This window comes from Leptonychotes weddellii, chromosome 9, assembly GCF_054177405.1.
Source record: "Leptonychotes weddellii isolate Sample4059 chromosome 9, ASM5417740v2, whole genome shotgun sequence".
NCBI classification, from domain to species: Eukaryota; Metazoa; Chordata; class Mammalia; order Carnivora; family Phocidae; genus Leptonychotes; species Leptonychotes weddellii.
The window spans coordinates 36488587-36506297 of record NC_138377.1 but is presented as its reverse complement, the minus strand read 5'-3'; the positions used below and the strand labels follow the sequence as shown (position 1 = coordinate 36506297).

At 41.5% G+C, this 17711-nt stretch overlaps 1 protein-coding gene across 3 annotated transcripts in view; it reads left to right on the top strand.

Annotated features, from left to right (window-relative positions):
• DAAM1 (dishevelled associated activator of morphogenesis 1) overlaps positions 1-17711 on the top strand; it is a 133918-nt gene that overhangs the window by 33390 nt on the left and 82817 nt on the right. For all 3 annotated transcript variants that reach the window (XM_081830437.1, XM_081830436.1, XM_081830435.1), the window contains one exon: positions 15905-16124. In XM_081830437.1, coding sequence (XP_081686563.1) covers positions 15942-16124 — 183 coding nt within the window. In that variant the 5' untranslated portion in view covers positions 15905-15941. The remainder of the gene's footprint in view (positions 1-15904; positions 16125-17711) is intronic.

Here is a 17711-nt window from a genome sequence, read left to right as displayed (position 1 = left end):
TTTTTTTTTTTTTTTTAAAGATTTTATTTATTTTTTAGAGAGCGAGCGAGAGAGAAACAGCATGAGAGGGGAGAGGGTCAGAGGGAGAAGCAGGCTCCCCGCTGAGCCGGGAGCCCGATGTGGGACTCGATCCCAGGACCCTGGGATCATGACCTGAGCCGAAGGCAGACGCTTAACCATCTGAGCCACCCAGGCGCCCGTCTTGTCCTTCTTTAAAAAAATAGTTACCAGTGTTTGCCTTCATCTTCTGTGATCAGCTGTTATGCTTTCATTTGGTGCCCTTTTGTAATTTATACTCCCCATTACTGTATTTGCTTGCTTATTTAAGATTGGGTCAGAAGCCATGAATGTAAGAGGATACACTGTACTAGTATTTCAGTAGCTTTAGAATTGGGCTTTAGGAAGCAGGACATTAAGATTACTAAGCAAGTTCATTCCTTCTGGGTCAAACTTCCTAATAAATACCTACCAAAAAATTCCATCATTAGACACTTCTAGTCTTTTATATAAATGCTCCTGGGGCTGCCAGCTAGAGAGCGGATTCTCTGAAGATAAAGGTAGCAGTATTTACTTCTGTAGCAAAGAATACTGTGGATTTAAGGGGATTCTGAACTGTACTATTTGGTGAAAGTGAGCAGCTATGTTTCTGTTGCTATGGTGATGAGTTGGCATTGCATTGATATATATAGTATTGTCTTTAGGAAATGGTTTGGTAGCTTCTTCTCCTTTTCTCTCCCCACCTCCTTTTCTAAATTAATTATAAGTGTAAAGGAAAAAAGTCATTGTTCGTTATTGGTGTTTTACAGTTGAACAGATTGTTTTCATTTTGAGAACTAACAGTTGTAGGGGTGGGTGTGGTAAAGTGGAAAAGTGCAGAAAGTAAACAACTAAGGTCAGAGTGTAGAAATTCATTGACCTTGGACTGTGTTCTTAGGGGGAGACACTTAAGGATTCACTGCTTCTCTCTTTTATTAATTGAGATAACAAATGGATGTAAAGCATGTTGAAAGTGGCTGGTGTATTGAAGAGAACTGATAAATGAAAGTCATTTAAAAAAATTTTTTTTTTGATTAAGTAAATTCTACCCCCAACATGGGGCTTGAACTCATGACACTGAAATCAAGAGTCATATGCTCTACTGACTGAGCCAGCCAGGTGCCCCAGAAAGTCACTTAATTTTTAAAAGGACTAGTTACTTTCTAAACTTTTGGAAACAGCTTGATAATCAAGGCAAAAAAAAAAAAAAAAAAAATGTAGTCCAAGCCCATTTTTTTTTTTAAACATTAGGATAGAAGGAACTAAGATACAAACAAGTTTCCTTCCTTTTCCAGTGTCTATTTCATTCTCTAGGAGGAGCTACTTAATGGGTTTTTGTAGCTCTTATTTTATCACAGGCTAGACAATTTCTTTGCATGTTCAAATAAGTATATTCCTTTTTACATTTGTGATATTTTGATTTTGATTCCACAACTTGGACTTTTGATATACTTTAGACCTCTTAATGATAGAAGAGGTGTCCCATTATTATTATTATTTTTTAAAGACTTATTTATTTGAGAGAGAGAGCACGAGTTTAGGGAGAGGCAGAGGGAGAGGGAGTGAGAGAATCTCAAGCAGACTCCCTGCTGAGCACGGAGCCCTACGTAGGGCTTGTTCTCACGACCCTGAGATCATGAGCTGAGCTGAAATTGAGAGTTGGTCATTCAACCAACTGAGCCACCCAGGCGCCCCTCCCATTCTTTTTAATGGTTGTATAGTATTTCATCACACAGAGGTACCCTACATCATTTAACCAGTCTTACATTGATAGCTTCTTGATGACTTTAGCCATTTGATGACTTTTGGCTGTTTAACAATATTTCTCAGAATATGAAGTACAAATATTATCCTCAGTCCAACTACTCCAGGCTTTGTATATAAGTCAAAGTAACCATTTTTTTTTTAAGATTTTATTTATGAGAGAGAGAGAGCAAGAGAGAGTGTGAGCAGGGGGAGGGGCAGAGGGAGAGGAAGAAACAGGCTCCCTGACATGGGGCTTGATCCCACGACCCCAGGGTCATGACTGAGCCAACGCAGATGCTTAACCAACTGAGCCACCCAGGTGCCCCTGAAGTAACAATTTGAAACAGCTTTTTTGTTATTGCATTTAGAACAAATTTTGCAAGCGAGGCAGTCTCTTTGGTGTCTATTGAGTTATGCAATAAAGCAATTACTGTTCTCACCTAATTATATAGAAAATTACAGAGTAGGGTGGAGTGGGCACACTGTCTATTATCAGCTTCCTTCACACTTCCCCCTTGATGACTGTGAAACGGCCTTTTTTTTTTTTTTTGGCCTGGTTTAAATCAAGAGTGTAGTAATCCATGTGTAGTAATAAAATTCAGTAAAGATCTTTCTTCACTGTATGTTCGGCTCATGCAGTTTCAGAATCATTAAGCTATGTGAATAACTTCCCAAGGATGTTTGTCACATGGAGAGAAATCACCAATGAGAAAATAGTCTTTATTGGAGCTGCTGGTTATTTCTATTTTGGTGGATTGTTAGCTTTGCTTATGAAAAGAGATGATATATGTTTACCAGTTCACTCACTCAACACACATGTTCTCCTGTCCTTGGCAATGCCTGCTAGCTCTTACAGCTTTCCCCTATCCCGTCTCTATCCTCAAGGTCTATGCATTGCTTTTATTATGTACAGGTTAGGCAGTTTTGATGTTCATATTAAAAGGAAAACACTGTTCTTCTGAGATCACAAGCCTCCTTTGTACTTCCTTAAGACTCTATCTCTGTATGACTTCTTAACTTTCTGAAATGGCATCACTATCCCACTCTTCCAAGGTCATCTGGGATTTCTGGAAGTGACTTGGAACTCATGTGCCAAAGGAACCCCTGTTAACTCAAGAGGTATCAAATCGAGTTCCTTCAGTCTTTGATATTTTCCCAGAGTTTGATAGGCATAACACATTGGCTGATGCTGGACCATTTGTTCATACCTGGTCATCATTGTCCTGTGATTTGTGTGTATTTATTTTCTATTATCTTGTGACGATCTCAGAAAAATCCATTTTACTTTTCCCTTTTCCAGTGTATATTTTCCAGTGTATGCACCCAATGCATTGCTTCCACAGTAATGTTAACTTTGGTTCACTGGGACGGACACCAGTATACCGGTAATCATTTTGCAGTTCTCAGAATCATAGATTTCCTCTCCAGCTGTTTGCAATGAATATTTAGTGATATTTGAAGGAATCAGGTTTCAATTACATAAACTTTGGAAGATGTAGCCAGGAAATAATTAGAATCTTATCTTGTAGGACTATTGTCAGCATTCGGACTTCAATTTCATAAAATTCCTTGATAAAATCTTGGTTCAGGAAAGACCATCTCTTGCCTTTTATGAATTTATGAAATCACCATGTTTTCATTTGGTTCTATAAACACTGTGGTGACTTTTTAATGATTGATAAAGAGGTCCCCACGGGTGCCTGGGTAGCTCAGTCAGTTAAGCCTCTGACTTCGGCTCAGGTCATGATCTCAGGGTCCTGGGATGGAGCCCTATGTCAGGCTCTCTGCTCAGCAGGGAATCTGCTTCTGCTTCTCCCTCTCCCGTTCCCTCAGCTCATGCTTGCTCGCTCTCAAATAAATAAAATCTTAAAAAAAAAAAAAAAAAAGATCCCAAACTTTTCACCTTTTATTTTTATTTTTATTTTTTTTAAAGATTTTATTTATTTATTCATGAGAGACAGAGACAGAGAGAGAGAGAGGCAGAGGGAGAAGCAGGCTCCCAAGGAGCAGGGAGCCCGATACGGGACTCGATCCCAGGACCCTGGGATCATGACCTGAGCCGAAGGCAGACGCTTAACCATCTGAGCCACCCAGGCGCCCACTTTTCACCTTTTAAAGATAGAACCTCAGGAGCATGTATTTGGGAAAAAATTGTTGGAAGCCAGCTTTAAAGTTGTTGTAGTCAAACATTCGGTGCCCAAGTAAATGTGGATGATGCATACCTTTTTAAAATTTCCTAAAATAGAGAAGAATTTTGAAAATTGTACTGAATTCCCTTTTATAAAAATATAGTTTTAAATATATTTGATTGCATCGTAAGACTGTACCAAGTACTAAGTTTCATTCCATGTATGAGCATCCTTAAGCCTCTTGTTCTGGGCCATATTTGTGATGCCCTTATAATTTCTGATCCACAATAGAAGTATAAATGAAACAGAGACAGATAAAAAGAGCCAATAGTAGAACTTCCCAACTTTATTTTTAAACTGGCCCTGTGACCAATTGAAGAACTTCCAACGTAATGGCTTTAGTGAACCCAGAAATTCTCCACTAATTGCCTCTTGGGATATGCAAAATTTAAGATGAAACAAAACATTTTTTAAAAGTTTGTCACATTGTCATCCCTGTGGCTGGTACCTACAGACTTGGGAGTATTCTTCCTCTCTGTGTTCATCAAGGTTGCATCTAGCATTACATTGAAGTTTTTATTTATTTTATTTTTTTTTAAGATTTTATTTATTTATTTGACAGAGAGATAGCACAAGTAGGCAGAGAGGCAGGCAGAGGGAGAGGGAGAAGCAGGCTCCCTGCCGAGCAGGGAGCCCGATGCGGGACTCGATCCCAGGAACCTGGGATCATGACCTGAGCCGAAGGCAGCCGCTTAACCGACTGAGCCACCCAGGCGCCCCAACATTACATTGAAGTTTTTAGATTTGTTGGCTGATGTAGAACAACTTTGAAATGGGCCATTTTGGTGGATCTACAAATCAATATAATATCGACAGTGAAGCTGTCTGCATTTTTGGGCATGGGTTTCAAGTATGCACAAAGCAAGCTGTAATTTTAAATAAGACTAATGAGTTATTCAGGTGTATACTTAGAGTTTTAATGGGGTTATTGGGAAGGCTTGCAAACTTTCTAGTTTCAGTAGAATACTATATGATGTGCTTATAAGAGTTCATTATCCATGTGAAACTATAGGTTCCAAAAACTTAGATGCACGTGGAAATAAGAGCCACTATTTACTGAGCATCTTCCATGTGCCAAGCATTTGGCTACTAAATTCTTTAACAACTTTACAGTTTATATTTCCAATTCTGGAAGGATTTCTATGCGTTCACATATATAGATGTTTGTGTATTGTTACAAATACAGTTTTGTTTTAGTTTTAACATAGATGGTGATACATATGTTTTGCTATGCAGCTTGATTTCTTTCTCTTTTTTACCTCCTTTAGCATGTTAGATCTTTCCCATGTCAGTATTCACGGACCTAGGACATTCTTTGAACCTGGGCATAGGATTCTGTAGCACTGGTTCACAAACTTATCTGTACATTGGAATCACTATGGGCCCCCAATACCAGAAAATCTGATGTAATTGGTATGGAGTAAATAATGCCCGGGCATCGGAGTATGAGAACCAGTGGTTTTGTTTGTTTGCTGGTTTGTTTTTTTTATTGGGTGGGGAGGAGGGGCAGAAGGAGAGAGAATCTTAAGCAGACTCCACACCGGGTGTGGAGCTCGATCTCACAACCCTGAAATGATGACCTGAGCTGAAATCAAGAGTTGGACGCTTAACCGACTAAGCCACCCAGGCGTCCGGAGAACCAGTGTTTTTATATTGCGGGTGTACCAACATTTATCAAAACATCCACCTGTTGAAGGACACATAGATGATTCTCTATTACAAATGATGAATGGGTTTTCTGTTACAGCGTTGTAGTGAATATCTTTGTTAATATATCTCTGTACTCATGTGTGAGTATATCTGTAGGTTCATCCCTATATATGGAATCTAGGAATTCTTAGATGTGGATCAGAGGGCCAGTACATTAAAAACAACAATACATATTGCCATTTTGCATTCCATTGAGGCGATACAGTTGACTTTCCCAGCCACAGATTATTAGATTGCTCATTGTGGGGCTGAGGTGCGCACCGCACCCCCCCCCCGCCTCCATTAAGAAAAAGTTTGTTCTGATTTTGGAGGGTTGTATATCTAAGTGTTTATGGAGGTTCCCAACATGAAGAGAGATTGGGGAAATCCCATGTCGAAGCTTCATTTCTCTTGGTCTTTTTAGTGCTGTGTGCTTTGGAAGTTAGTTTTATAGGCTGACATAAGTAATGCCTTCACTTCCAGTCATTAGAGGGTATGTGTGTCTCCCATGAAGGGCTGGGGCAGGTTGGATTGAAGAAGCAGCACCCACTAGAGCCACACAACCTCTCAAACAGGTGGGGGCCAGAATGCCTCTTTACTGCCTTATTTCTACACCTGAACTTGCATCCAGTTGAAGCTTTTACCATCATCTTTTCATGAGCCTCTCTTGAAGATTTATGATGTAAAATTTGTAGGTAGAATTTTTATGAAGGGCAGGGTGGTACTTTCGAAGGGAGTTCCAGTTTTCATAATGTGCCTCCGTCATCTGCCCTTCTTGTTTCTGGGTGGCTTCTCCTCGCCTTGTCATGCGCAGGACTCATTAGTAACAGCCTGAGCATAGGTGTGGTGCTGGCCTTGCCCAAAATGAACCCCTCTGAGTAGCAGGCATTGTGGAGAGACTCAGGATCTAGTAAACAACTCACCACACTGTAATTTTAAACCCAGGAATCACCATGGACCTAGCTTTCTATAAACATTCTTTACATTTGTAATGGCAAATGGTGGCCATGTCCACACATGTTCAGAATGACCTTTCTGAGGCAAAAGTGTGAAAGCCTGTGGCTCCGGGTGTTTGCAGTAGGTTGTCTAGTGTGGTGATCAATTCCCAAGACTTCATTGGATAGAAGGATGCCTTCAGATGTGCAAAGTAGAATAATAAGTAGGTGAGGTTAGTGCCTGAGTAAAATGTGAAGGGGAGTCGGGTTGGTGTTGCCAATGTCAGTTTGTTTATTGACTAAGCGGGGTGTGCTGTGTGGTAGCTCTTGGGTGGATGGTTGGATTGAAATACTCATCTGTCGAATGCTTCAAAATATACAGGAAAGCTAAGCCTTTTTTAAAGTGCCTTTTCCCACATTGCCCCTAAAACTCTCAGAGAATTTCCCACAATTCGCAGATAAGCTGACTAACCTGCAGAGCCCTTGATTTAGTGATGACAACTGCCCTGTAGAGATTAAACCAGCCTCATTCCAGGAATTTGTTCTGCCGATACACACAGGAATGTCAGAGAAAGGAATCTGGTTAACACATTTCCACCAAACAGTAGTTAGCAAATATAAATCCTCCTTCCAACTTTTTAATGTAGTTCTCACTTCCCTTTGTAACGTCCACTTAAAATCCATCAAACATTTATAGAGGACTTTAGGATGTTGAAGTCTTTCCTACAGTTCCTCCAGGAGAGAAGTGGGTGAGCTGCTATTTGAACCCGGGTCAGGTCTCCACGGCTGCCTGTGTGACATGTTGCGTCTGTTCATTAGTTTTACCCTAACTGAAAAGCACAGACATTTTCCATGAGAAAGATGGGGGTTTCTTAATAGTTACCAGAGAATGAGGCTAAGTTTAACCAAGAACTTTTGTTCCACATGGTGTTTCATTTTCTCTTGTTGCAATTCTATTAATCTTGGCATAAAAGTGGTCAGAAGAACATGAACAGAGGAAGGTAATTAGTGAGTTTTGAATTTTCTTTCAGTAAACATGAACATAAAAAGTCCTGTAGGCAAGCTTTTATTTCTTCATTTTCAGTCCAGAGAACTGTAGTTTACCTAGGATGCCAGTGGACATTCTTCTCCATAAAGGCCTGCGTACAAGTAAAAATTATACCCACTTGGCAATAAAATACCTTGATGATAAAATGTAGTTACGAAATTTGAGAGGGAATAAGATCAAATAGCCTCTGGTTTGGGGGCTGTGAGGGTCAGTAGCAGACTTCACTTTCCCAAGAGACCATGTGTTAGGTCCTCACTGGGGAGAGGAACTTATATTACTGTGAAGGTGACATGGCGAGTCCTTGGCCCAGAGTACCTCTAGTTTATCTTCTCTAAGTCCTATTCAGCTTTACTTGAAGGTCTGGAACACATAAGTTTTTCAAACTAAGTATATACCCAACCTCTTCTTTCTCAGGATTTGCCAGAATTATTTCAATTGTGAGAAGGTTCCAAAAAATGAGTAGTCTACTTGTTTTTAGGCACTATCTTTTAATATCCCTTACATTTTTGGTTGTGGATAGCACCAAAGTGTTGGCTACTTGTTTGGGAAGGTCTGAGACCTCACGTACCTGAAGTGTGGTCAGTGCAGTGGGGGAGGCCTTTTAAGAGGCACCACATCTGCCTGTTGCCGTGAAGACTCTGACTTCAGGGGTCACTTCAGTGGGGTCAGAAGAGGACCGGAGCACGTAGGGTAGAGGCAGTTGTTGGTGTCTTGCAACGTACAGGTGTTCTCCTCTGGTGACTGTGATGTCTCACTCTCCTGGTCTTCCTGAAAGAGCTGCTGGGTGATTCAGGAAAGTTGCTTGTTTTACATGTTTGTTAAAGAACAAAACTTGGCCCGTTGGAAGAGTGAGAGCTTTGATGTGACAACCGGCCACTGAGCTGTAGCTTCCAACGTTTGTGTAACCCCTCCTTTAAATTTGTCTTTGTACAATTTAAGTGGATCCCTTAGTGGCACTGAAGAGAGAAACCTAAAGGGGGAAAACGATTTTCATTTCTTTCGGCTTCAGCTTAAATTTGTTTATTGACTTAACTCACAGACTAGCAACAGGTCCACAGGCCCAAGGGCACACAGGCTGTCTGGCAAGGCTGTGCTTTCTTTGGTGGGGAGCTCCAGTGACACTTTTGGTTTGGCCCTTCTCCCAGATGATCAAGAAGAGATGTCCTGGCTTCCAGACTGGTTTCTGTCACGTGAACAACACATACTTCCTAACTCGAGAACCGGGTTGTATTGGCTTTAGGGATTTATGGCCTAAACCCATGGTTAAAGTATTGAGTCATGACAGAAGAGTCATTGCCAGCTTTTAGGGTGAAACCTGGAGGTCCCCTCCTTTGCTCTTTACATGAACAGGGGATGTTTTCTGGCAGGAGTCTGTGACTTGGGCTTGGAAGAAAGGCTTAATTAATTATGTGCTGGCTGAGGCTTGGGCTGGCTTGAGGGTGTGCATGGACTTCACTTGGGTTCCTTCCTCCCTTATCTAGGGAGGAAGTGGGGAAGGATTGGGACAAGTTTTGGCTTCCACTTTGTGCACACCCCCCGCCTGCACCACTGTAGAGTGGGCACAGAGGAGGGGGTGTGCTTTGCGTTCACTCACCTGCTTTAGGCAGTAGGTCAGAGAGTATCTTCAGGGTGCCTGTGGCTTTTTTGAATGTTTGGGTTTTGGTCTTCCTGTCAATGGTGGGGTGCCCGTATTGTTTTCCTCTTTCTTCAGGAAAGTCAGTGGGCTGAGGGGACTGACTGCAGGGTGTATTTCCAAAAGCCACTTCCAGAAGTGCCCCGTTAGAACATCCTTTTGGGACGGAGTGTGTGGAAACGGATGGCCCTCGGCTGGACATACTTACTGAGAAACGCCCTTTCCGTTTCCTGGTGGAGAGGATGTTGAAACTTGCGGGGAAAACACATCCCCTTTCAAACGTTCCTCCTGCAACCTTTAGACTGTATCCCATGATTTTTTTAAAGCTCCAAATAGTATTTGGCATCTGGTGTGCTTGGGAAATGAAACCAGACATGAGGAATGTGAGAGGGGAGAGAGATGACCAAGGAAAGAAGCAAAGCAGTTTTTTTTCTTTTCACATTCTTCTTGATAAGAGAATTTGGGTTAATGTTATCTGTTGTTGAAAACAAAAGTGCATGTCAGGGCCCTTTGGAAAATTGCAAAATGTGGGGCAAGCAGCAGCTCTGAAAACAATAGCTATGGCAGTTAAAATGGAGGGTTCCCCAAGCATTCTCTTTAAAGTGGCTCTTAGGGCATACATATATATATATTTTTTTTTTTTTTGCTTGTTCCTCTTTTTATGTCTGTGACATTGTTTTAGAAAGTCCAGAGACCATTTACAATGCAGAAACAATGACATATTTTAGTATTGAAAATAAAATTGGAGAATTAAATGTGAACTGTCTTGATTAAAAAAAAAATAGAAGTGGGTCATGGTATATACATGGTCCCCCACCACAGTTGGCAAGTACATGCAGAAACTCTCAACTGTCTAACCAAGTTGGTGACTGGTGGGAACTCACAGTCTCTCATTGTCTCCCTTCCGGCAGGATCTAAGTTGTTTCCCTGGAACCACTTTGGTTAGAGGAGAACCTTGATAACTTAGCCAGTGAGCGTATCCCTCAGTCTGGACAGACATCTTATCAATGTGTGGCAAAAGTCCCTGATGAAGCAATTAGAAAGATGTATGCGTCTTTTTTTGTCAACATGATTTCCAAATTTACCCCATACATTAGGTACCAATATTGTGTTGCTTTGTGGGAAGCAAACCTGACGTATCCCATATGTGTTGTGACTTGGCATTATCAAAAAAAAGTGTTAAGGAGGGTTTTCTCGGAGACTGTGAGTTCTCCAATGTTTTATATCATCACGATCATCATATCTATATTCCTGAAAATTTGGCCCTCATTTTTTGACTGTTACCACATTGAGAGTCTTGTTTGTTTTGTTAAAGAGCAGTACAAATGACTCTGACTTCGAGCTAGGCCGCAGATGGATTAAATTTCTTATTCTTTGCTAAGCAAAATGCACCTGCTCCAGAATCTTAAGTAGCTTTTTAATTGCTTCCTTGTGCACGGCATAGCAATAGTCATCTGTAATGTTATAGATGGATTGCATTTTGGATGTCCCAGAAGTGACTTCTTCCCCTCTGCAATGGTGCCAGAAGCTGAGATTAGAAGATGTGTTCTGGTTGAGGGCCCAGCTGTCATGGTGGAATTAGTCCTTTCCCTCAGGCTGATCTGATTAAAAAGGGGCCAAGCTGTGGAAGCATAGGCCCCAGGTTTCAGTAACAGCATTCCTTCTTGATTGGACAGAGTTAGCAACTTAGCTGCTCCCTGAATGTCCTCACTAGGCCGTGATCTCCCTGAATCTGTGAATTTTCTTCGTCTTTGTCTCCAGCATCTAATACTGTGTCTGGCTTACTAAGGTTCAGCTGTGATAGCTGAGGAAGTGAATACTTTCTTGGGCAAAGTGTTTATTGAGTGTAAGGAATAGGGAAAAGATTCTATCAGTGGGTCTATTTCCCATAGAGCTTACTTTTGAGGGTGGGTAGAAAAACCAGGCACCAGCTAGTTCAGCCAGAAAGAAGCTCCTTGCTCAAGGGAAGCTGCAGATACCCGGAGGATGAAGTCTGTGAGGCTCCTGTCAGCATCAGAAAGCTTGACAAGTGGCTAAGGAGCACTTGGCGGTGTGATTGACTTTACATGTCTTGGCATTTCTGAAAAACAGATCTGCGGCAACTGTGGGAAGAACACCCAGTCACACAACCCTGAAGTTCAGACACGAGACCATCTGTTCACTTAGGCATTTATGTCTTTGCATTCAACAAACATTTATAGAGAATATACCATGTGCCAGGGACTGAATGAAACCTAGTCCCTGTCTTCAGGATCTCATAGTCCAGTGGGGAAAACAGACATGAATTTAAAAAAAATCTAGACAACCAAAAAACACTCAACTATGTATATGGTGCTTGGGCTGTGAAAAGAAATGTGTGACCGTTTCTGGGAAACCTAAGGCCCATTAAAATAGTAGTATTTGAGTGGGTCTTGAATGGTGAGTGGAAGATGGTTAGGTACAGAAGGAAAAGAGCACTCTAAGCTGAGGGAACTATGGATGTGTGGGCTCAGAAGTGTGATTCCTGTCAAGGTATGATTTCTATACGTACACAGGTGTGTGGGGGGCATGTGAGTGGGCAGTGTTCATGATCTTGGAAGGCAAGAGTAGAAAATAAAGTAGGCAAGGGCTAGGCCATGGAGGGTCTTATGGTCCATGCCGGAAGCTGGACTGTATCCAGGAGACACTGCAGAGCTGAGTGACACAGTCAGATTTATGATGTGCTGAGAATAAATCCCAGACTCCTCCCTCCGGTGGGCAAGGCCCTGGGGTCTGGGCTCCTACCCTCTCCAGCTTTTTCTCTCTCAATACTGCCATTACTCATTATGCCCCCGCCACACTGGTCTGTCTGCCTTCCCTGACTCAGAGGTGCCAAGTTCCCCACCTGCTCTGGGCTTCTGCATACACTCCATTTATCCATTACGTCTCAACTTAAATGCCCTCTCTTTGGAAAGGCTGTCCATGATCAGTATTAAACGGTATTGAAACAGTATTAAAACAGTATTGAAACAGTATTAAACAGTATGGAAAGTCGCTGTCTCCACCACCACCACCAGCATCCTACCATTTTCTTTCACTTTCTTCTTGTATCCCCTGTAACACTAATTAAAATTAATATAGTTTACTTGTTTTTTTTCCATGCCTTTTCCCAAACAAACAGTTTTTCTAAAACTCCCTGAAGGGTACATCATCTCATTTTCGTCCCTCTTTCCTTAGTGCTTAGCACAGTGTTTGGCACATAATCAGTACTAAACAAGCTTTTTTTAAGAAACAGTTTATTAGCACTGGATGTTATACGCAAACAATGAATCATGGAACACTACATCAAAACCTAATGATATACTGTGTGGTGACTAACATAACATTAAAAAAAATTAAAAGAAATAAAATAAAAAGTTTATTTATTTTTAGTAATCTCTAACACCCAGTGTGGGGCTCAAATTTACAACCCCAAGGTCAAGAGTCTCATGCTCTTCGATTGAGCCAGCCAGGCACCCCAGGACTCAACAAACTTTTGAGTTAATTAAATGATGAATATGATGAACTAGGGCAGTTGTTGATGACTTGCAGCCCATGGGCCTTCTTGGGCACACCACCTATTTTTGTATGGTCTATAAAACAAATTTAAAAAAAATATTTTGTGACATGAGAAAGTTATATGAAATTCAAATTTCAGGGCGCCTGGGTGGCTCAGTCGTTAGGCATCTGCCTTCTGCTCAGGTCATGATCCTAGGGTTCTGGCGGGGTTCCCTGCTCACCTGGGAGCCTGCTTCTCTTCCACTCCCCCTGCTTTTGTTCCCTCTCTCACTGTCTCTCTCTGTCAAATAGATAAATAAAATCTTTTTTTTTTAAGATTTTATTTATTTATTTGAAACAGAGAGAATGAGAGACAGAGAACCTGAGAGGGAGGAGGGTCAGAGGGAGAAGCAGACTCCCCGCCGAGCAGGGACCCCGATGCGGGACTCGATCCCGGGACTCCAGGATCATGACCTGAGCCAAAGGCAGTCACTTAACCAACTGAGCCACCCAGGCGCCTGATAAATAAAATCTTAAAAAAAAAAAATTCAAATTTCAGTGTCTGCAATAAAGTTTTATTGGCACATAAGCATGCCCATTTTTTAAAGATGCCTGTGGTTGCTTTCATAATAAAATGGCAGGGTTAACTAGTTGTGATAGAGGCTTAAGGGTCCACAAAGCCTAAATATTTACTATTTGGCCCTTTACAGAAAAGGTTTGTCAACCCCTAGACTGGGGAATCATGGGCCAAGGAGAAGAATTGAAGAACTCTTGTAGTCATTTTGGTGAGAAATAAGGGGAGGCTGAACCAAGGTCATGGCCTGGAGGTTGGAGAGGGTGGGGATTGGATTCCAATTGGATTAAGCATGCAGGTTCCCTGACCTCTATCAAGCTTCCCTGCCCCATTCCCAACCAGGCTTCTCCAATCAACATCTCCTGATGTTTCCCAGCAAAGCAAGTCTCTAACTTCTCTCTTCCTAACTGCCCCACTCCCTCCCAAGTCCCTCCTTAGGTCCAACATGTGAAATGAGGATGATGGAATGAAGTGATGGGTGTGAATATGCTTAGTAAAATCACATACACACACAGGCAGCTGTTGGGATTACTTTCTCATTTGTGATGTGCTAGAGCAGTTAAGGAGGGTCAGCCAGAAGTGTCTACTGCCACTGAGGGGTCATGGGATGATTATTTTGCTTCCATTTTGGTCTGTATCTGGGAGACTAGGCTCTGATCAGCAGAATTACAAATAATGTGTATTAAAAATGGCAGCCTGTTGGAAATCTCAACGCTTTGCCATCATCTACAGTTTAAAGATGGGTTTAATGGAGGACCTTGTATTTGGGGTTACACAGAAGAGCCAGCATACAAACTTGGCCTTCCCACCTTGTGCCTTTGTTTGCACTGTTCCAAAATGCTCTGCTTTCCATAATCTATCAAAGCTCCACTCATCCATCAGATACCATTCCCAGATTCTTCCCAGTGGACTTTATGCTTGATTACATAACACTGACTGGTATGATGTGCCATATGACCTTTGTTACAACTATTTGGTGCACTACTTTCTCACCGGATTATAAGCTCCTAGTGACCCATTTCACTGATGTATCTTTAGGTGCTTATAGTGCCTGGTATATAATAGGTATTAACACACATTTGCCAAAGGAATCCCAGGTACTGCGTATTGCCTCCTGTAGCCTTGCACAAGTACACTCTAGGCCAGGAGGTGTATACTTCAACAGATTGAGATATTGGATATCTCAGCCAAGTCTTTATTCCAGAGCCGGTTGGATCATCACGTAGGGCTACAAGAGGGACACGCTGCTCTTAACATTTCCCTCCCCTTCCCATTCTAATTGCCAGCTTCCTGAGACCACTGTCCCTTAAGTGAGCAGGATCTTGACTCTAGAAGTGTTTGCAAATCCTAGTTATTTATGAGAACTTTTACTGGAGTTTGTATCATTGTATGAGATTGTTTTTAAAAAGCCATATGGCATCATGTTGTACACATCATTCATTCTTTGATTTGCTTTTTTCACTTGACAGTATAACTTGGGAATTTTCCCAAGGGAGTACATATAATTGTAATCTTAAACTATATAATCATTAAAAATCTAATTTTGTGGTAGAAATTCAAATTCAAAAGTGTACAAAATGAAAAGGAATAGTTCTCCAGTGCCCTATTTTTATTTTACAGGCTACTGCTATTATTAGCCCTTTCTTATATATATTCATAAGTACGTATATACATTCTTTAAAACATAATCTTGTATATATATCATACAGCATCTTGAACATGTTTCCATATCTACATGTACAGATACCTTATTTTTAAATGAGTACACAGTGTTCTATTATGTGAATATACTATAACCATGTCCTTATTGGTGAACTCATTTGATCTTTTCTGTTTGAAAATCTCTGATTCTTCTAGTTCATGTGAAGTCACTCTTCCTTTGTTATGAATTTAAATTATTCAACATGATAAACAGTAACTGAGTGCCTCCTTCCTTCCTGGCACTGTGCAGGGCATGAGTGCCAACAATTTGCTTGATGTACAGTTCCTTCCCTTGACTTGGAGTTAATCATGGTCCAACAGGAACGTACTCTCTTGAGGAACTTAGAATGTGATATGAGCTGGAATGAATAGATATGCCTCAGCATACGTATCATTAATTCTACTTTGGGAAGGTAGAAAAGAAGAAATTGATATCAAACTTTAAAGGGTAAGAGATCCTAGATTCCTAGGGGTGAGGAAGAGCAGGTCATTCTTGCAGGGGAGTTAAAGAACAAGACGGGTTGACAAGAAAGAGCATGTGATAGGCAAAGAATGGCCAGTAGCCCAGTGCGATTGGGGGCATATGCTGTGTCATGCAAGGTAGGGTTGTACTGTTTGCTCAGCAGTTGGTCACAGGAAGCATTCAACAAGTGAATAGAAGGATGTGCTCTTTGCCCAGCTGGACTCCAGATCCACTTGGGGTTGTCCTCTCTGTGCCCTATAGGGCCATATCAACCATCTCCAGTGAAGAGGTCTCTGCTTGAATTGGACTGACTTAAAAAACAAAACAAACAAAAACAACAAAAAAACTTACCCATTTTTTTCTTCCTTAACCATGTCCTGTCTTCTTTTTTGTAGAGTTTAGTCACTTCAAGAAATAGAACAGAATTCAGCCATGGCCCCAAGGAAGAGAGGTGGACGGGGGATCTCGTTCATCTTCTGCTGTTTCCGAAATAATGATCACCCAGAAATCACCTATCGGCTGCGAAACGATAGCAACTTTGCGCTTCAGACCATGGAGCCAGCATTACCCATGCCCCCTGTGGAGGAGCTGGATGTCATGTTCAGTGAACTTGTGGTGAGTCCCCAACTTCCTTCCTGGCAGTGGTTGAGAGCCAGGAGGGGGGAGAGGATGTGCATGGTTTGGTTTGGTTAGCCATGGGCTTGGCCCTTTTTCAGTGAAATGACCCCTTTATATTGGCACCCCAACTGTGAGCACTGAGCCTCCGGAGGAAGAGAAAGAAGAGGGTAGCATTACCACATTGAAGGGCTTTGCTTTAAGTGGAGGGATTTAGACCCTTAGGTCTTCAAATATGTGGCAGAACTGCATCCTAAGTTGCTCTTTCTATTCTTCCCCATTCCAGTCTGAGTCTATATTGTGTGCATAAATAATTCCCTCATCTGCTTCACACCTTCCACAATTCCCTAATGCTTTCTCCACCCCTACTCTCAATGTATAGTATTAATGTCTTTTTAAAAATTAGTCATACTCCTCCTCCTGTCCTCGATCCTTTGATGAAGGACATTATTACGTAAGTACAGTATAATTATTTATCCTAATGATAGGATTGTAATAATAACTGTTGTGGGAAACTTTTTATAGATCCTATCATATTTTAGAATCCACTATACTGAAGTGAGAGATGTATCTGGTATAGGACCCATTCATCAAAAGATGTAAGTGCTTTCTTTAGCTTAGCTTTTCAGGCACTTCTGAAGTAATGTTTCTTTCCATTGTATGTTTTTGGGGATATTATGGCACAGTTTAAAGGGTAGTGGCATGGAAATTAGGAAGACGTTGGTTCGAATTACTGTTCCGACTTTATTGTCTGTGTAAGTATGGAAAAAGCCTAAAAGCCTGTTTTCTGGAAAGTGAGAAAAAAATAATGCCTCCTCCTAGTTTGATGTAGTGTCTAAGAAGAATTTACATAGTGGGAATGGCCCAATGCCTGACCCTCATTAGGTGCTCAATAAATGTTACATGAGTACTCTAACCTCCCTTTATCACCACTGGCATTTTGTAATGGAGTTAGTTCTAATCGGACCATTTATATCTGTTCAACAGATATTAGAAAGTACTATCATTTTTCATGACTCTTAGGTCAAGAAAGTAACATAGGTTTTGTTACTGCCCTCCAGGGGTAATATCTGAACTGATCAGATCAGTCCAGCTCTTCTAGACCAGAATTTACCTATAAGCTTATCATATGAGATAAGCCAGTATGAGAGGGTACTGTGAAGCTGGTGTTTGAGTTCTGGTCTCCTGAGTGGATTAACGGGCCTGTTACCAACCAAAATTGGTTGGGAAAAGGAAGAAATGGCTCTTGGCAGCATGTTTGTATTTTATGATGTTGATGAATATTTTCAGTGTTTAAGAAATCTCTCTCCTTGGGCACCTGGGTGGCTCAGTCATTAAGCGTCTGCCTTCGGCTCAGGTCATGATCCCAGGGTCCCGGGATCGAGCCCTGCATCGGGCTCCCTGCTCAGTGGGAAGCCTGCTTCTCCCTCTCCCACTCCCCACCCCCCTCCCCCGCTTGTGTTCCCTGTCTTGCTGTGTCTCTCTCTGTGAAATAAATAAATAAAATCTTTTTTTTTTTTTAAGATTTTTATTTATTTGAGAGAGAGAATGAGATAGAGCATGAGAAGGGGGAGGGTCAGAGGGAGA